General features: G+C 48.1%; 1 protein-coding gene across 5 annotated transcripts in view; it reads right to left on the reverse strand.

Moving 5' to 3' along the window:
- Nucleotides 1-21149, reverse strand: part of LOC116939696 (mitogen-activated protein kinase kinase kinase kinase 5-like) — a 62425-nt gene that overhangs the window by 35987 nt on the left and 5289 nt on the right. For all 5 annotated transcript variants that reach the window (XM_032948443.2, XM_032948442.2, XM_032948441.2 and 2 more), the window contains exons 2-10: nucleotides 13576-13633; nucleotides 13100-13190; nucleotides 11358-11422; nucleotides 9884-9939; nucleotides 6963-7010; nucleotides 5012-5054; nucleotides 4068-4140; nucleotides 1041-1172; nucleotides 684-746 (exon numbers count right to left, since the gene is read on the reverse strand). In XM_032948443.2, the coding sequence (XP_032804334.2) occupies nucleotides 684-746; nucleotides 1041-1172; nucleotides 4068-4140; nucleotides 5012-5054; nucleotides 6963-7010; nucleotides 9884-9939; nucleotides 11358-11422; nucleotides 13100-13190; nucleotides 13576-13633 (629 nt within the window). The remainder of the gene's footprint in view (nucleotides 1-683; nucleotides 747-1040; nucleotides 1173-4067; nucleotides 4141-5011; nucleotides 5055-6962; nucleotides 7011-9883; nucleotides 9940-11357; nucleotides 11423-13099; nucleotides 13191-13575; nucleotides 13634-21149) is intronic.

Consider the following 21149-nt stretch of genomic DNA (forward strand, 5'->3'; position numbering starts at 1 on the left):
TCACCACAAAAGCAGCATCGCTACTTCCCAGTTATATATATTACTTAATACTTAACGTTTAACAATGCTTTAATGTTTGTTTTATTATTTAATCATTATGATGTGACTTTTTTCACAAATGGTGTGTTCACCATTGCGTTGTTTACACGATGAATTAGTTTGCCATTTTCGTGAACTTATTAAAACCTGGGTCTCCCATCATAAAACAGACTTCGGGACTCTATCCGCTCTGAGCCAGTTTTACGTATATTACATACAGTATACATTCATCACTATCGTGATCATTCATTCACTATCCACTGTTAGTTTCAAGACATCGACCGCTGGTGTCACCACGTGAGAGCCCGTACTGTCGCGGATGTTCAGTTGCGGAGTGATGACGATGTGTGCCGCCTCTCCAGGAGCTTGCGGTGTCATCGCGTGATCGTCGTGACGATGATAAACTTTTTTTTGTTGCACAATAGAAATGAATGTATAATACAACAGACGGAGGTGTGCTGCATGCAGAGTCAGAGTGACAATTGTTCTCCCAAATAGACTGGGACCAGTGGTAAAACATTGTCGACAAACTCCGGCCCACACCCGCCTCGTGACAAATTTTTCAAACCAATTTGAATACGAACAAATAATATTAATGAAAATTAAAAAAAAATTCCCGACGGAACAGCAATCCCAGCACGTACCACTTCTGCTTGTCCCTGAGTTTGGGCGGCTGGAAGCCACTCTTAGACATCAAGAAGAGGGCCCTGGAAAAATGTACACATGCACACAAGGACAAACATCTAATATACAGTCTCATAGATTTGTAGGGTAAAATGTTATCAGCAAGCACCTATTAAGGTGGCACAGCACACGGTGGGGCAGGGTGAATATATCCAACACCAAACTTAATTCGAAAAACGTGTTATTCGCCGTACCGTTAACTAAAACTATTTCACAACACCTTTTTTAGAAACGATTTTGTCAAATAAGAGCGGTCATGCGCCTTCCCTTTAAGGCTGGCACTGCACTCGTGCGAGCGGCGGTGGTGGTGGGGGCACCTCATGGGGTGCAGGTCGAACATGGGCGGCTGCAGCTCAGCCAGCTCGATGGCGGTGATGCCCACGGCCCACACGTCGCACTGGTGGTTGTAGCCGCCCTTCCTCTCCACCGCCGCCACCTCCGGAGCCATCCTGACGCGCGCCGCGCCACACAGATGCCACATCGAGTCAGGCCACGGAACATCGTGCCAACACTGTGGCACCGCTGTCACACCGCGCCGCATCACGCCACCGCAACAACGCGTCGCGCAAACGTCGTGCCACAACAACGCTGCGCCCACACAGACTTGTCGTATCACAACACCATACCATGGCAAAACATCATAGCAGTAATGTACCATGCCTAACATCAAAATACCACAGCACAACAACTATACTGCAACAACACCAAACCACTTCAAGCCACCACAACCATAACACTGCACAGCATACCAATCTAAAACACCATAACAACAATGCACCATGCCTAACTACCACATTACAGTATAATCATCAGCCATGACCAATTCACTGCTCGATGAGGGCCTACCAAAGCCATCATCATATTACAATACCATACCACCTCAATCACACCACAACACCACACCACTCCAAACCACCACTTCACAATGGCACCACAAACACACCACATCAAACCATACCATCGCAACAACACCACACCATGCCAAACCTCATCACCAGGTGAAATAATCAATAAGACTGCGAACAAAAACGCACGTGTACATATTTATATGGATATTAAATTGCTGCTGCTTCAGCAATTGTCTGGGATGAGCGTAGATAATTTACACAAAACATAAATAATTGATTCTTGCACGTGTGTGGTGCGCGCAATAATTGATTTTCACCAATGACTCGTTACCTGCCTAAATATCAAGATCTCAACATTTATCGGTCGAACGGCCTTCATCAGCGGCATAGGGACGCACGAAGCAGCCGCGTTGTCTGTCCACGCGACACGAGAGAGGAGCGCGCGGCGCATCGCGCCCGTCGGGGCGAGCCGCCCACCTGCGTCGCATCGACGCGCCCTCCGTCCCCGAGCACCGCGGCCCCCGCAGAGCCAGATCGAATGCCATCGACGTCCGCTGACAAAACGCACGCGTTACGCGTTACTTATTCATAAGCGCTTATTCATCGTGCCGTTTGGTGGTGTCAACCGCCGACCGGCCTATCGGCCCGCCGGCGCTCGCTGTGTCGTTCACAGGCTCCCGAGCAACCCCAGCTCTGCAGCCGCATTCACGTCTTTTGCCGCAGCCAGTGACGATGGCGTAAACTGTTTTGCTTTTTTATCCTTTGGGCAAATGAACTAATCTGTCTGTTGACTAGTAATGATGTTTATAAATTACGATTTACAAGACAGTCTGAACACAACTGCATCTCACGATGCTGTGACACATCGCTAATGTCAACAGACGCTGCCCTCCATGAAGAGACTGCCCCCCACCATAGTCATGTGGAATTGCCATGACTGACTCAGGGGCTGCCAAACAGCAATGTGCCACTCAACGCGCATTTGAGCACACATATTTTGACTTGAATCCTTTCTGTAATCAGAAAATCCTCGAGGAGTCTCAGGATTCCTTTCCTGCAGGGTCCTGCTTTGGATGTTTAACCAATTCTTTATTGAGTTTCTGTAATGAGAGGAAACCGCAGCGCAGAAGCGACGGCGCCGTGGTAACGGTGGGAGCGGTGGCATGAGGGTTAACGACGTCCGCTTTCTCTGCCGCGGGCCAGGACAGACGCACGTACGGAGCGAGCACCCGGGCCCCGTCGCAGCCCCCCGCTTAGCATTTGCAACAGACGGGGCTGATCTGGGGCCCCTCACTTGAGTAGCGCGCGTGCGCCCGCAGGATCCATCACCGGGGGCGACGGTCGTCCGGCAAGCTCCGACGCTGCCCCCCGAGTCCCCCGCAGCGTCCGAGTCCCCCACAACATCCGAACGCGGTCACAGAGACCCTGACCTTCAACCGTTGCCTTTTGGGCTCAGCCGCGAGACGGACAGAGGCAGGCTAAAGGAAAGAGAACTCTTATTGTGTGTGACAAGAACTGAAAGGTGCACCAAGAGGCATGGAGAGATGCATACTTGGACTTGCACCGAGGGGACAAAGGCACAAACACAGGAATGCTCGGCTCAAAGAAACGAAAATTGGACACGTCACACTGACAAAGGACGAGCAGTACATGAGCGTGGGCAGAACGCATCGCGAGGAGAGATGAAGGCCGACGGGCGAGGGCGGTGATGGAAAGGTGGCAAATGAAAACGTGTCCCAAAGGATGTCCGCTGTGGAGACGGAGCGATGGGATCAGTTCGTGCGCAGGGTTGAGATGGAAGGTAGCCACACTGGACCGTAGTTGATGGTGGTGACAGGGGGAGTCCAGCAGTGGATAGACAATGGCTGATGATAATTAACATGGGACAAGCTGCGGCTGACTGCGACTCTCTTTTCGAATGAGCATAGGTGGTGGACGCTAATCTATATTGGTAGCCCAGGGGAAAAATTACAAATTCATATTGAAGGCACCAGAAAATCCATTGATGCTCACTGCTTACTTTGCAAAATGGTAATTTTATACTCACCCTGAAGAAAGGCTGCATTATCCTTTGAAAACAAAAGTGATACTCTTGCAAACTAGAAATCCCAGGAAACCCTGCAAACCACTCCCTGTAACATCTGCGGAACCGCCTGAAGGCAAACAGAATACTTCTCATGATCTCTCAGCGTAATTGGTTGTGAATTCGATTCACAGTCAGGAGGAAGACTCGGCCCATCAACGCCGCCGGACTTGATACAATTAGCACCACTTTTTGCAAAATGAACAGTTGTTGTCCTACGATTCAAGACTGGTTCCCACCGCAGGAATGCGTCATTTCCACCACTCGCCAATTTTTTGTGGTGGCTGATTTTCAAGGAGCCCGAGCAATCGACCGCAAAGTGGCCGATTGCGACTCGAGTCGTCGATCCGTCGACGTAATCGATGGACGGTTTCGAGCTACTCGCGACGTACGTGAAAAAATGCAACATTTACCAGTAAGGGGTGCCGATGAAGGACTTCCTTTTGGCGATCGTAGCCGTTATCTGAGCAGAGACCCCGAAGTCGGCTGGAGATCCGCAAGCACGGCACATACAGGCGAGGGCATTAAAGCAGCAAGGGGCAAGCCCAAGCGACAAGAAAACGCAACCAGAAAACGAGCGCCCACATAAACAAGATCAACCTCCAGTGCTGGATGAGAATAACTTTACCATCAAAACCTCGGCTCAATAAGAAGCTTTAAAACCGAGGGTTCCTACGATAATTTATCTGAACGAGGAGTCGTTGGAAAGCGTACGATATGTACTTAATACAAAGGTCAAAATTGCAAGAAAAACAATAACTTTCTACACAATAATTATGCTTATTGGACTTATCACTGCTTATTCACTCACCCATTTATAATAGTCTAATGCAGGGTGTTCCCCCATATCAAAGTCACACAACGGATAGGCATATATATCAGTCATCAGAGCATCACGCTATCGGGGAATTGTACTGCAAGACGATGTCAATCGAGATGGCGCTCCATCATGCTCTATAAAGCTATAAGCACACCGACAAGGCTATGTTTCACCAGGTGAAAACAGTTCTGGGCCTATGTCTTCCCAGGGCATTTGTTTCAGCGGGCAAGCTCCAAGCTGGCTTTCGACTTCCCCGAGTCTCATCGGCAACGCGGCGTGTTAATTAACGTTTTGGGTTTCTTCACAACGTTGTTGTCTTTTAGCCAAGAGCGGTGCGCGCTCGAGGTGCTGGCGGTGCGCTCACGGCACGCCCAGCCGCCGTGTTCGCCAAACAGGTTCTGTTCACGAAGGCGTGAGCGGTAAAGTGTTGTTGGTGTTGTTGATTTTTTTAGTTATCCCCCATTGCAGTCAGTGCCTCCATGCCGCGGCCCACGCAGCCCCAGACATTGCATTTGGCGCCAGCGCGTGTGCCCGTACCCAGCTTCACGTCTCCGTCGTCCGTGAGCAGAATGTTCGCGCCCTGCAGGGAAATGCGGGAGTGGGTGGGGGGTGGAGAGGGAGGCAACGCGTCACATCTTGTTGTTGTCTGGGTGTCGCATCGCCACACGAGGCACCCCCTGCCTGTAGAGTTACAAAGTGCCCTGCAAGAGGCAGTGCGGCAAGTAGGCGTCTGACATATCCGTGCAGATCTTTGAGAGTGGGCTTCCTTCGAGCACTCACTTGAGTTGCTGAAGGACGTTCAGAGGTCACGGGGTATAATTGTTACTGTGCAGAAAGTAGGTTAAGCATATTGTTGAGCGTTATCTCCTTATAAGCACAGGTGGGATTCCTCCGGGTTTCTCATCCCAGACAAAAATACAAATACGTCTGTAACAATGCATTCATAAACGGATTCCTACGCTGACAACATAGGTGCGGACGGTGCCATAACAACCTATCATTCCTTGCTATTTGTATGCGTTGCACTGGTGGGGTGGAGGTGCATTGGTGCTGCACGCGCTGCGCTGCAAACCCGGCGACCTGAATTCAATTTTCGTCCACGGCTAACATCGGTAGCAACTTGTGTCTGAACCGGTCCTGCACCCACCCCTTCGCAAACCCAGAACGATCGTCATGGTAAAGTAAGGTCAAACAATCCCCGATGACCAACATGGGATTGGCTTGACAAAGACACGTCATTAAATATTGTGTTACGTGTATCGTTGATTCGCATAAACCCAGCAGCCTCTATCGATTCATGCATGGCAATGGCAACGTCATATAACAGTACTGAGATTCGTTAAAACCTTTATTTGACAAGAGACGGGTGTTACCATTAGTACACGTGAATTCCATCACCTGTGGGAGTTTCCATGAAGCCAAATAGGCGTGCACGTATTTAGTGGATTACGTCAAATACTCAAAACCCTTTGAAACCTTAAGGCTGGCAAAATGCATCGAAACCTTTCAATCATACGAATTGCGCACGCTGGGTCCAAGCGATGCTGGCAAACGGGTGTACAAATGCGAGCTGGGCAATCTGAAGTTAATTCATGGCCTGGGGAAATCCATCCGTCCGCGCAGCTGACATGCGCTGGCAGCACTAGCGGGGCAGATGCAATGTCTCGCGCACAGTGCGGTGTCGGTGCCACACGGGAACGACACAAAGCACTTTGCGCAACAATTTACAATTGCCTCTACACGTCAACACCACGAGAAGCACCGATACAACCCACGCAACAGCCGGCTCCACACGAGCATTGGGCAGCGTTTGTCAACATTTGGTGGAATGCTCAGCCAGACCGAAGATTCCATATTCCTATAGCAAGGGCCGGTTTCTCCATCGAAGCGCCACCACTAACTTACAACACGGTGGTGCTTGTTTTATCAACCCAAAAGGAAGGATGGCGATAAACTGAGTTAATCCTCAACGGGGATTTGAACTCGTGACCTTCCGACCGCACGCGAGTTGAGCGCTGCAACGAGGCGCCGCCCGCAAGGTCACTTACGGCAGCAGTCCTCAGGCTGTGGGTCACGACCCCGTGGGATAAAAATGTACAAATAATGTTGCTCTCAAACCCATAATCCTAACCTCAGTGGTTTCTGTCCCCTTTCTCCCATACGTGGTTATGGCACGTCCATCATCACGTCCACGATCTCGCCTTGAGAGCTCCAAATCCAACTTTGATCGGCAGCTGCAGCAGCAGTATGTTTGAGTACACTATCCAATTGTCATAACAGAGTTGTCATGAGGTGAGCCAATGATAAATGAATGCCAAAGGCATCCGTTTAATTGCCACGATATAATAGCATTAACATTCCCTTTCCGTAGCACCACACTGACAGCACCATACCATCCCCATACCATCCCCCCAATCCGTACATCCATGTAAGGAGGGCGTCGGATTGAGAGCCCCCGACTTAAAAGCCCTGATTTAGAAGATCTCACCTTGATGTCTCTGTGCATCTTCCCCTCGCTGTGCAAGTAGGCCAAGCCCTGGAAGAAACCGTCACACGAGGGTCCAGAATTGTAATGACGGTAACCTTCAGCGACCGGGCCGTGGACGTGCGTCGTGAAACGCTGCGAGGCCGCTTTTGCCGCATGTCATAGTTTGTTTTTGGTGTCCGATACACTCAGATTTACATACACAAAGAGAAGACTGAAGCCTTCGGGGAAAATCAATGGCTTGTTTATCTTTATCGCCAATGACAACAAAACAAAACATGAACCAAAATAAATGCCGTGTATGAAATGATAAATGGCCACCTGCGTTAATGCGCACGGCCCCTGAAGCAGGTCGAGGCTGTGCCCTTAGGCGGAGTGTGCAGCAACGGCTGTAGCTCACGCTGCCACACGTGGCACGATGCCCGCGGCTACAAAACAACGCCACGGGAGCTGCGCTGCGATCACGGCGCCCGAGGTGTCATTCCTGGCCACGGCTAACATCAGTGGCAAGTGATATTTAAATAAATTCCGGGGTTCACCCTTCACCAACCCTCAATGACCGGCATGGCGAAGTATAGTCAAACAACCCCCCCCCCATGGTTGACATGGTGTTGGGTGGCTTTCATCCAGCAGTAGATTGATTAAGTTTGTACATTTATATGTATATTATTGTTGTAGTAATTTAATTACATGCGATGATGATAAATGTGATTCATGACGAAACAGCAAACACTTACCTAAAAAGTTACGAACTGTGTCGAACAGCACACATGTTTGCCAGAGTTAATTGATATACTCTATAATGTTTACTGATTTAATTATGCTTATCATTCAAAATTGATATTAACAAACTTAAGAGAGCAGTGCACTACCAAGTGCCAGAGAATGGCACGGAAGATAACATCACAGAAGTATGTATGTCTCAAGTCCCTTCAATCGGCATATTACACCCACAATAGCACGCCTGTCGTGCGCCCTACAAAGTTGTTTTGGCACATGTTAATATTTTTTTGTATATTATTTTGTGAACTGAAAACCACATTTTTTACTTCGGTTGTTTGTGTGTAGCCATTGGTGATTTGGCCGACATCGTCAAACCCAGCCAAACCACGGGGATCAAACCCAATATCTCGGTGGAGGTAGCAGCTCAGCGCTCAGACCCAGTATTAGCTCCCTGATCCATCCAGCCACCTCGGGGAGGAGCACGCACGCACGTGGCACGCACGCACACAGGCGGTAGCAGCGGCATCGCGGCATGTAGACTGACTGGACTGTGAGCGCGTGAGACGTCTGGCCCACGAGCGTGCCCGCGCCCGCGTCCACGCTCGTCTCCCACGTGGGCGTCCGCCATCCGAATTACACGACTCAGCGAGCACGCTACCCCCATTGCCGCTGAGCGCCAGCAAGACCTCCTGCCTATCCACCACCCCCACCACCGCCACCCAGCCTCACCACACTGCCATCCCTCACCCCCCAATGCCGCCCGCCTGCGCTCGAACGAATGCAGACAGCGGAGAGACCCTCACCTTCGGAGGTCACGAGCTACAAAACCACGGTCAACGTCGTTACATTATATATGTCACAGGTGCAATGCAGAGACTAAGTTGCTGACCTACGCTTATATTGAATTACATTATTGTCGTTCCTTCATGTGTTGGTGTACTTTGGGTATCCCTCATACCACGTATGCATCAATAGAAACGTATTTATAAGTTCTGCTTGTGCGTGCCCATTAAGAAGCATATATCAGATGCACTCCCCGTCGATGCATTGTCATAATTTGGAGCAACAATTTGAATCGAGAATCATATTTATTTAATTATTAATTCTCATTTTCTCACTTACACTGTCGAGTTTATATTAGCTGTATGGCTTCTTCCGTCTTGCTCACGCTCTGAGCTAACACAAATACATCGATATGAGACGCACATGACTTGCACAAGTCTTAAATAATGGATGTTTTACATGCACGGCTGGAGGCATGCATCGTTAGCGCGAGAGATGAGTTTACTCGATGGCTTGTTACACGCCTACTCATCACGGAGTTGGCCGCACATCCTGGTGCCGAACTCTGCTGAAGGAGCCCGATATCTTTCAGGAACATTGTGTTCTTTACTTCATGCTATGTTTCAGGGCATTTTTCTGCATGACCACCTTGTTTTTCTACGTTCATATTTAAGATTTATTTTAAAAAGTACATTTCTACGTGTGTCTGCTTTTATTTTAATACAGCCTAGTCGATGAATTGCACAAAGAGTAACATACAACTACAGAATGGGCTTTTTGTCATGTCACTACTGATCAGATCCATTCGGAGTTTAAATTTACAATTCAATGAGTTAGTCATTGATCACCAATTGCGACTACATCTCAATCCCATCGTCTGCGTTGTGACGAGGCTTCGAGGTTTTGTTCAGTGGATTGCGTGGTCACGATGAACGAGAACGTGGAGCCTGCGATCCGGTGCCATCGCCATCTAAAAACTAAGCTATTTTTATTATACCAGGTAAGGCCCACTGAGCTATAATCGCTTTTTTTCAGAAGCCACCTGATCACAAATAATAAGCTCAACGAATTGGCTTATCACGTGGACATTTAGAGCAGCCAAATACTCTAAACGCAAGTTTCTAAATGTATAGGGAAAAACCGGAGGACCCGGATACAAATCCATGTGACCACAGGGAGAGAGAGATATGCAAAGTTCAAATATACAGGCGTCAGGGTCAGGATCGAACCCACGACGTCCTGTATACCAGGGGAGGAAGTTAACATCTCGCCACCGTGGCGCCCATCAGCCTGACAGACGCAGGCCCGGGCCTACAAAGAGCGGAAGGACAATGGGACAAGAAGTCCTTGTTCATTGCTTGCATCGGGGCTCATGCCAACCTCGCCGCATCCATGGCTGACCATCATGCGGCACCCACCTGGAGCGTCTCCCGGGTCACGTACGCGATCTGCCGCTCCGTCAGGGGCCCCGTCACTGTGACAGACGCGGTACAAAACACTGTTAGAGGACGTCCACGACGCGCGACTTAGGGGGTTCATGCCCCATGTCTCAGCACCGGGCCGACTCCAGTGAGGTACCGCAGCCGGTTACATAAAACGGCTTAAAGCAAGCCGCGACCCAAATAAATAATCTTCTATATCGTAGATACTGACCCAGGCTGTGTGTCCCTGGGTGTCTGATACCACTTTGCAACTGCATCAAAAAGCAATAAAATGCTTCAACGTCACGGTTATACACTCCCTTATAGCACTCCGATGATGTTACTGGGATGTTACTCCATACATGTTGATAGAACAACGGTGCAGTGTGATCATTAGAATGATAATGACTTGACCACGACTAACATTATTTTTTATTGACAAAGCTTTAAATAACCATTTGTTATTTAAAGCAATGAAAGTTACAGGAAAAAGGCTTCAAGGTGTTTTTGCGACTGACCCCTAGGCTCAGGAACCTCACCCACATCAGCTGTTTAGAAACATGGCAAGAGTAGACTTTGATTTAAAGCTTTCGTGACTGCAGGGATTCATATTCTTGGTTCTTTCGGTAAAGTCACGTAGAAGGGAAACAATAAAATAATAAAAATATAAAACAATACAAATTCTCACGACGTTTCGACTGCAACACAAGCAATCATCATCAGGTGTGAAAACCACAGCAATAAATTTTGAAAAAAGTGATGCAAATGCATTTCTTTTTTCAAATAATGTACACTTTCATATCTCATGTCTGTAAAATGTACAGGTAACCAGTGACTTATATGTCCCTTGGAATTGTGAATTACATGTTATTATGGTCAAATATAAAATAAAATACACATAGCTAGTGTTGCTTTGGACTTTTATCGTTTGACAGGTCAATATGCGGAGTACATGCAAATGCATTTCGCAACATTACACAATTAACCGTCAACTAATCGCAAGGCATATAAATGATCCATTTATTGACTTTCATCAATTCGAAACTATTCTACCTAACAATTTAAACTTACAGCATATCATGCGTCTAAATATATAGATCATTACTGACATTTGTACATTATTTTCAAATTGCGTGCATACATTTACATTGAGGATGTACGTACTGTATGTATGTGTGTTGAACTTCTTTCGCGCTGTAGGGAGTCAATCATTTTAATCGGAGGTGCGGATGACCTTGAATGATGATAATTCCTCAAACGACAGGGTAGTGGAGGGGGCATGCCGAGTATTTGCAAAGGGACTATCCAGCATGCCGTGTTCCTCCCTGCGCCAGTGTAATTAGCGTAGCGTACAGATTTGTTCACCGTTGCAAACGCGACACCGCAGGGGTATGAGCGGCAGGCGAAGACGCAGCTGAGAGCGCACAGTGCCGCATCGCTCTCTCTCTCGCTCTCTCTCCATCTTCCTTACCGTGATAAATATCCTGGAGGGACCCTCCTCCGCAGTGCTCCATGCAAATCCAAAGCTTGTCGTGCCTGCAGGGACGGACACACGCACACAAAGTGAACACGTGCATGCGAGCTCCTGTCTGCCGAGATAAGGCACACGAACCACCCACACACCGCTTCATCTGGCCACAGGTTATTCCCGAGTCCCCCGTCCCATCTCATCGCCCGCACGCCGGATGCTGCATTGGGGCGGTTTGGCCCGAGCGTGAAGCATCCCCCACTCACAATGGGGATCCCTCACCACGGCCACTGCACAAGGAGCCACTCTTGGTACATTTTGTCAGCGATTTAGGCAACAAAAAATCTAATTTTTGGGTCATTACATGAATGCAAAAACTTAATCCATGAATGTAAATGATGTCATATTGTATGTAAGCTCAAATAAATCACTGCAAATGCAGTGCTTTTGGTATCTCTACCCAGCAGAGTGACATTCCGAAACCATCTCCCTTACCTTCTTGAAAATATTATAAACATCTGCTAAGCCTCTAAGGTCTTCATTCCACGTCGTTTCCCAAAGATACATTCCCAACATGCACCTCGGCATTCTCGTCTCTGTCCTTTTAAGCATCTTTCATTTGTCTTCCCGAATTCCCATGCCTCTGCAGCGCGTCACCGCATCGCTCCTACCACTGCTCTAAATAACCTCCCTTTCAGTTCGACTGGCATCTCTAAATCACAACGCCTGAATCTTCTCTCCATTTATGCGATCGCATCCTCTTACCTCACTTACTACCCCACGTAAATACTTAACTAGTGACCTGCTTGACGTCCACCCCTCCCCTATCCACAATCTAAATGCCCTCCCTTTCCTCATTAACGATTCACTCGTCTCCTGGGAAATTCCAGAATTTCCGTCCCACGCACCCACCTGAGATGGCCAGATACACGCGAAGTGTAACACGGCCGCCCCCACACAAGGGGCGGCCGTGTTGAGTGCGCGCACGCGTGCATTACGCCGCCAACTCGGTGTGAAAGTGCGGCTGCGGATGAATTACGCTTCCCGTCACGCGCATTTAACGTGCATCGCTGGGACGTCGCGCCTCTGCCACGCTGCGTACAAGCTGCCTCGTGGGGTCACGGTGGCTAGATAACGCGCAGAACGCTTGCACTTTCACTACTTGACCAAGAGAGAAATGTCGCTGAGTGCGGTGCATTACAGGTGAGTGCGAGATTCTATGACCTACACTGGTTTCTAGGCCGTGATTATGTTGGCTCTTGCTTGTTTACTGACTTTAATGTGTACAGTAATTATCGTGTACAATTAGAATTGCAATCGAGTATCCTTAATTTAAGTTGTTGTAATTATTTGTCCTCTTACTTTTAGACAATAACAGATTTCTCCAGATTATGAGATGCACTTTTTCCGCCCTGTATTTTAAAGCACATGTTGGGGCTGCGCCTTAACATCCGGTATGTTTGTCTCTCCATCTTATAATATAGAGAATACAGCAGCAAGGGTCGGGCTATACACGTTCATGCTGTATATAAAAGCGTATTGGTTTCTTTTCACATTTTGAGCAAGTTCGTGAGCGAGTGAAACATTGACAAGTCATCGTGAAAGTGGGTGATCATGTCCGTAGATGAATAACTGAGCGAGCGAGTGGATGAATGTGTTCATGAGTGTGTGAGTGCGCTGGTGAGCAAGTGTGTGATTGAGCGAGTGAGCGAGCGAGAGCGAGCAAGGAGTTGAGTCCCACACACCGTAGGTAGCTGCCGTAGTAGGCGACGATGTTGGCGTGTTTGCACTCCTTCATCATCACAATCTCTTGCTGGATCACCGAGAAGTCATCTCCTGAGACACACGGGGACGTCCGGGCACACATGGTGGAGGTGGGGGGGGTGCAGGGGCGGGGGGAATAATTGCCTCGGGAACGCCGATACAGCATCGCTCACACCACACGTGCAGAACACCCACGGCCACTGTGGTATCATTTAACGGCGAGGAGGGAAACGCATGCTCGAAACTCTTGGGAAGAAAAAAAACAGTCTCACGTTAATTATTCATCAAAGGCTGTGTAGTGTTGCGTGTAGTGTGGGCTCCGATTAAACTGTAAACCGAGCCGTTAACCTGCGATGCCGCTTGTGATTCACAATACCGAGCAAGGCAAACCGCATCCCCAACACTGGTGAAGGCCCCGCTGTGACCCTCACTGTGTGTCCTGGGATGCTATGCTCACCGGGCTCCAGTTTGATGATTTTGATGGCCACCAACTCTCCTGTTTGGACATTTCTGGCCTGCGGTGACACAAACGCACAAGAACCCAGCGTTTAGCCTGCATGCCTTTTGAGGATGGCCCACCTGTTCAGGCCGTTTCGGTACACGAGGGGAGGTTTAGCAGGCACCACACATACCCGTCAGCCTTTGTTACCGCATTGCCAATACGTAAGCATGTCGAAGCATCGGGTACTCACTTTCGATTTTGACAACCAAATGGAAGCCTGTGCCACATCTAAGTCCGCCGATGTCGTGCACGGTCAAAATTCGAACCCAGGTCGAACGGGATCGTAGCTCCATGCAATCAGTACGAGCTTCCCGCCGCTGCTCCCCACACTATCGACGATGTACACCAGCGACAAAACAGAAGGCAGAAAGGAACACACGACTCTTGACTCAAGCCCACCGTGCAGTCCAGCTAATTCTGCTCCACTGCCAATGTCACCAGCGCTCTTCCCTGGGAGAAAGAGCACCACCCACCCGGGGCGATGTTTATCTCGGACAGCTCGTGAGGCTCTCCAGAGACGGCATCAGAGCTACCTGTCTGGAGAAATAACCCCGAGTTCTAGCACAAGTAGCGGTAGGATGAGGGTCATCATTAGTGTAATCATAACGTGGCTTTTTACTCGAGCGTCAGTATGACAACCAATCAAGACTTGAATTCAGACAGAAATCATTTGCCCACCGTTCTCAACAAGGGAGATATTATCAGAAAATACCGCGGTGTCGGACGTACTAGGACGAAATGCCTTTTTATCCACCCTCGGGTGAATGCCACCGTGGGAAGTCAACATCATTTGCCCGGTCCCCGCCCGAATAGCATAAGATAATTTCCACCACTGGCTCTGGGCCACCAACACAAATGAACACCACCCCCATCACTGTTCACGCCGGAAGACAGTTTGACCTTTTTTTTTTGGCGCAATGAAGAGACTTGTACATGTTGTGAAACTGTGCTCAAAATTCTCATTGTGGTGCAAGTCTATAAATTACAGTAAATACCAAAAGGCAAAACCACTTGTTATTACTATTCTGCAGCGAATACCACGAATGTGAAAAAAAGCATATTTCTGATTCCGTGTCTCCCGTGGGGGCTGGCGACGATGCAGCGGGGGCCACGAGCTGGGGCGGCGAACCCCTGCCAAGTGCCGCCGCTACAGCGCACGCCGGCGCCTTCAACTGCCAAGCGCACAGCCTCCGCCATCCCAATTGCTATTCCGCACACAGAGACTGGGAGAGGGTGGATGCTCATACGTGGTCCCACAATCAGACTCCATAAAAAAACACCAAAACAAAAGTTTCAATATTTAATTATCCATTATTATCTACGTCAGTGTCACACTATTAAAAAATATTTTAATATTTGGGGTTCAGTACCCATCAAAACTTCAAAATACAAACCTTCATAGGACGAGGTGTCAAACCCAGCATACATAATATGCTGTCCTTTAATTATGGGGTACCGACATTTTTTTATGAATGGCTTTGCATTTTTCAGACATAATAGCAATCAACTGTGCCATGATTATAGAAAATGTTAACTTTCTAGCCCTCAAAGAACTTGATTTAAATTAACATCAGTAATGATGAGATACTGTATTCAGTGACTTTCAGTTTAGACATCGTTGTAGTCCCTATCTGAACCACTGGCCATAACTCTACCATGATAGGGTCTGAGCGAATACAGGAATAGATTTTCAATTCAAACTTTTTTTTCCCCCACGTCCGTACCGAGCCACCATCACGAATCGAGTGCGAGCTTAGCGAGCGAGAAAATAAAATATTTCTCGGATTTTCAGGACAAGGTTTGTGGTGAAAAATACAAAGAAGGCTAAGGAAGTTTAGCCTGGAACAAAAAGTGGCCAGAGGGGAATTTTCTTAAATCACGAAAGGAATGAATAACATCGGCAAGACAAAATGTAAATAAAACATTAATTTTGAGTTCCACAGCATTTCTCGGGGCGGGGGGGGTCATTACGAGATGAGGCTAATGCCAGAAACAACAAAGATCCAGAGACAATTACTTTACCAGAGTGTGGCACTCATCGTGGGAACACCAAACAATTTGCCCGCACCTAATGGTGAAAGGGGGTGGAGCAGTAGTACAGTGTATTGCACGTTGCACAACAAACACAGAGATCCGAGTTTGATTCCCTGCCATGGCTAACATCAGTGGCGAATGTATTCCCAGCTGGTTCTCAACCACCCCTTCACCAACCCACAATGCCCGGCGTGGCTATGCACGGTCAAATAACCCCTATGGCCTACGTGGCGTGGGGGGGCCTTCATCCAGCAGTGGATTTACAAAAAGGCTGTGAATAATTATTGAGACACCACAAATTGTTATATAACACTGCATACACAGTAGATGCGAGATGATTGTAGCTTCACCATTTTAACGATACACTTTTTGCCTGCAAGTCAAAAAAATTGCACTATAAACATAGTAAATATGTTTTTTAGATCAACAGATCACTGTGATAAAAATTTAATGAGATAGTATCCAAATATCCAAAGCAGGCATCGAGTAAATACGTGTCTTGAGACTCAATGAAGCTTTCCTGGATAAAGGCCATGATCATTTCCATACCATTAATCAATGTGAAGACTTGGAGGCACACAAATACAGTGCTACTCTAGTATGGTGCTTTTAAACAAGTATCAGCATGTCACCTGCTGATACTTGTCACCTGCTCGCGTCCACAGTCGAACAAATGGTTCACACGGGCATCATCCATTCAACAATACAGGCAGCAGAACCATCGCTGCAAGAAGCAGAAACGAGTTTTGAACACAAGTTGTTCAGTGCAGCCCGGCAATAATTTAGAAGCCACTATTGTAGGGGAAAGGGCTGAGTTTTGTGCACCAAAGCGGCATAGATATCGCGAATGAAAGAGCGGTCTATGAGGGATATCACAAATGTCACGAGCGCAGGAAGCTTTTGGGAAGCTCATTTTGTGGTCTTGAACGCGCAACTTCAAGCTGTTACAGAACACAGCAAGAGGATAAAGGAGAAAGCTGACCAAACCTAAGCATGTTTCTCCACCCGCTCCCCTCCCCCTGAGCTGAAGAGATCACAGGAGCGAGTGTTGCATAGAGAACACTTGACAGATTATAAGCACGGGGTCTGCGTGCGTCCCAGCAAATGCATTACATGCAAGCGGTTCTGTACACAGACTACCGATCATATCACAGCAACAAGTGCCATGTGAAGCATGTTCAACGTTATCTGCGGGGGCAAGATGTTAACTCCCTCGCCTGGTATACAGGAGATCGATGCAAACCAACTGTGACATCACTCATTTGCTTTAAACGTCTCGGCTCTATGCGTTAAAAATTTTACGTCTAAAAATTACGACTCACTTAAAATAGTCTACACTAACCCATGCCTTCGTTACACTTTTCAAATAATCTAACATAAAACAATATATCTTCTTGACATCCCATTCCAGAGAGTAGGAAGAGGGATGAGTTGGGGGAGGAAGGAATGGGAGTGGTCGAGCCCATGGAAGCTCACGGTTCTATGGAGCATGGGGACATGGAGCTGGGAATCGGTGACGTTTCCGGGCAAGAACTGGGCCGTTCCTGGGCTGGCAGAGCCTGGTTCCCAGTGATCAAAGAAATGAGGCATAAGAGACTACACATGAGCTATGGGGGCACAGATTGGTGGATCCCGCAGGTTTTGAAGATCTCCAAACCCCGCCGGGCCGCGAGACAACCGAGCCAGGGCAACACACCCACATTGTGTGTGGACCCTATCAATATTATTCCCCTGTGTACCTGGCGGGTTCTCTCCAGCTACCCCAGTTTTGTTGCACATACAAAACAGTCCTTTAAAAGGAATTGGCCGAACATCTCAATGCAGGAACCTATTGAAAGGAGTACTGCAGCTCAGTGGGGATGTCATGGACAGTATAAGTAAACGATATAAATCGAGCTGGGATACAGATATAGACACTCGCACGCAGTGAAGTGGCCCCTATCAGCGTCGCCCCAATACCAGCTATCGATTTTAAAGGAAAATATGAAACCCCAAGAGAAAACAGCTCTCATCTTGTAGGAAAGTACCGACGCTATGTACGTGTCGGGCTGTCGACACAATGTTGTAGTAAATTTTGATTTAAAGCTTTCGTGACTGCAGAATACAATGTTGTAGCTTTGTTTATGAGTGCCATCGCTAAGATGATCCTGGCTGTCATTTTATTCTCTGTCACAAAATTAAAAACTAATTTTGCAGTCCAAGACACATCGCTTAGAGGTGCAAACATGCAAAATTAGGAGCTAGGATTTAATTTTAATTGAGAGTTTCTCATTAAAAAAATACACACTCAGTGGCTTTTTGCAAAATCGTCCATTAAAATGACTGCACTAAAACAATACAGTAATATAAAAATATATGTATCAAAGGATGGGAATCACTCTTCATTTAGAAGAGGCAATCGTAAAGACTGCAAGGTGTTGCTAAACAATGCAGGCAACACCACAGTTTATTCCATATCAAGTGATACCAGCAAAGCTGGACATCGACATAGTGAGGTCATGGTGGTATTGGCACTGCAGACCACATCTATAGTCTGGCAACGGATTAATAATGGGCGCTGAATTCCGAAGCGATAAATAAATGCGTGGTATTTATTTACTTAAGCGTTGGAAACTTTCATTGGGTGCAGGCAGTGTCCCTGGCTCGACAAATGTATTGGTTGGTGGGTCACCGAGCTGGGCTCACGGCACGCACTCTCAAGGTGGGGGCGCGGCACGGCGCTGGTGAGAGCGGCCGGCAGAGCGGCACGACCACGGATTGAGCGAGTCGCTCCCCAGCCGCACCGAGTTTCACAACGTCCCGCGGTTACGCAAAAGTGCCCGCGCGCTCCCGCCGGCATCCGGCCACGCCGGATCCGTGTGTCTCGCTGGCGAAGACAGAATTATTAAGGGCCACTTCAATCCCAAAAGTCTAAGTGTGAAGTGATCCCGTGATCAAATAGGCATTCAGCCGTGGTCACCGATATGAAAAGATGGCACCGCCTCGAGGGGCAATGATGGTGATGATGAAGAAGCTGCTGATGGAGCAGAGTCTGGATTTAAACTCACAATCCCGCGATTGGGTGGTTTGCATTTCAACAAGCCGAATTGCATCCCACCTCTCCTTGTGTGCGTATGTTTACGTATACCAGCTGAGGGTTCAGCTCAGTTCCACAACAAAACAACGTTGTCTCACGCAAATTCAACTGCAATGCAGTGCCAAGCGCTTAACTGAAGCAATTCATTCCCCTTTCTCTCTCCTCTTTTACTCTTCACAGATTCCGAGTACTGCGTAGTGGACACCCAACCACAGAGCGGGGATAAAATAAATAAATATCTGCATTTAAAACACCAAGAACAAAACATGCACCGACCCCTACATTTGCTTATTTAAGGCACCGAGACGGACCGCGTGATTTACCCACGGTGCCGCACCAATCGTCGCGGTGAATACAAATCCTGCGCGGTTCTGGCCGGGCCGACCGGAGCGACGGGGCTCGAACTTCCAGCGCAGGTGCCAACTCCACCTTCGCGGCGCCGGTTTCCGCTGAACGCACCAAATTTAGCCAGACGCAGAAATTATTTCTTGGTGACGTCGCTGCCACGACATACATGGCACCGGTCGCCAATCGCATTACCAACACATACCACGGTTTGGCACAAAATCAAAGAATGCATTAACACCTCGGTTTGTTCAAGACAGCCTCACTGAATGTGATTTTCAAGAAGACCTGCTCCTTGGATGAGTGCTAAGTTCCTGTTTGAGTGGTTGTTGTGCGCAAGAGGAAACTATAATACCCGAGAAGCTAACATGCAGTTTGATCGTGTAGACAAATGGACACTGGCAGCGACCACTACCAGAGCAGGCTCTTGCACCGTGTTAATTGCTCCCGTGCGTTAAGTGCCCAGGTGTGCTAACCAAGGGGCCAGGTGTAGAGTGCCACAAGGGTACACGATGACCCTGAGCATCATCGACAGAGCTAGGATCGTCGTCCCTCGAGCTCGAACGTTGCCGCACGTGCACCGGCCGTCACCCGAGCTGGCGCAGACGCTGCCGCGAGCAACAAAACCGTGCTTGGGTTCGTGGAGGAGGACGCACGGGTTTCCAAATTACCGGAGCTAAGGGGCACGGCAGCACTTTGTGCAACTGAAAACCGCGAGCGTAGCGCCGAAAGGGGGGAAAATGCGAGCGCTTTCCACTCCACGCCAACGTTCCCAGCGCCGCACCCAACATCCGCAAGCGGCCCGGGAGACACCGCTGGATCAATGCAACTGAACACACCCGTCACTCCCAGGGGTACTACAATAAGATACCGGCCAAACGTCCCGTCGATACGCTTTACGTACGTGCGCGGTATACCCTATGTGTTCCAGGATGCCCGAAGGAGGCAGGCAGTACAGGAGATATGGTGGCTGACCTATCTGTTTTAGTGTTGTGCACCTTGTTAGTGAGGGTTTTACTCCAGGCACTGGTTTCACCCACAGAACCAAGTCCTCGTATTTAAAGGAGTTGGCCAAACATCTCAAGCAGGCGCCTCCTGATAAAGACTCTTGAGATTCGGTGAGGCTTTCCCAGGTAAAACGAATACTTTAGAGAACACATATTTCCTAATAAAAAAAACTAGCGGGATGATCAATTTTGTTTATTTAATGTGTTTAAATATCTTTCCTTGCAAAACTCGATTGTTGTTGAGTGTACGTATTATAAAATGTAATGTACTGCAGAGTTTTCATTGAGAGCTGTATTCATTTAAAGACGTTCACACCCCCTTGGAGGCACTTAAACAGTGGCATGTGGGGCTCAAACTTTACCAGACGTGGCTCTGAGCCCAAAACAACATGCGCCATCTGCACAGGAAATAGTTACTGAATGTTACAATAAATATTTTCAAGCCAGATAATTAGTCAAGTGCAGGTTAGCTCACTGCACCCCGGCACAACGTTTCTCTAACGCCTGCCTGTTCTCATCATCAATCTGACTGTTTACACTGATAACTATACCAACGTGGAAAACAGTTGGCTTTTGGTATTGATGTCCAGAAATTTTGAGTGTTTGCGAAGAGAGACTGCCACGCTGAACGATGGAACTCCCGTAATGGCAAGGTGTCCTTTGGCCTGTTGGCACTTGGGAAGCCATGAGCTCTGGACGAAAGTATTCTTTCATTATTTGAACCTAGTTAGAAAATCCAGATACCACCGCAACCATTCACCTTGGATTCCAGCTGACACTGAATAATTTCATCCCAGATCTGACATGGACACAAGGGCCAAGTTGATTTGTTTCAGGTGCCTGGAATATCTACGCAGCATCAACAACCAGAAGCATCCCAAGATCAAGAAAATGCAACTCGAGTCCCCTCTGTGTGCTGTGCTCGTTGCTAATGAGCAAAAAATGTCCTCTCCACTTGACGAAAAGTAAATAAAGTAGACGAGGCACCATACCTTTTTTCCCAAGTGTGCAGTTCATGGAGTTCGCAAAAACACCGAGACCGTATTCTTTTTGAACAATTCCACCAA

This window comes from Petromyzon marinus, chromosome 6, assembly GCF_048934315.1.
Source record: "Petromyzon marinus isolate PM22_M1 ecotype Great Lakes invasive population chromosome 6, UKy_Petmar_22M1.pri1.0, whole genome shotgun sequence".
Taxonomy (NCBI): domain Eukaryota; kingdom Metazoa; phylum Chordata; class Hyperoartia; order Petromyzontiformes; family Petromyzontidae; genus Petromyzon; species Petromyzon marinus.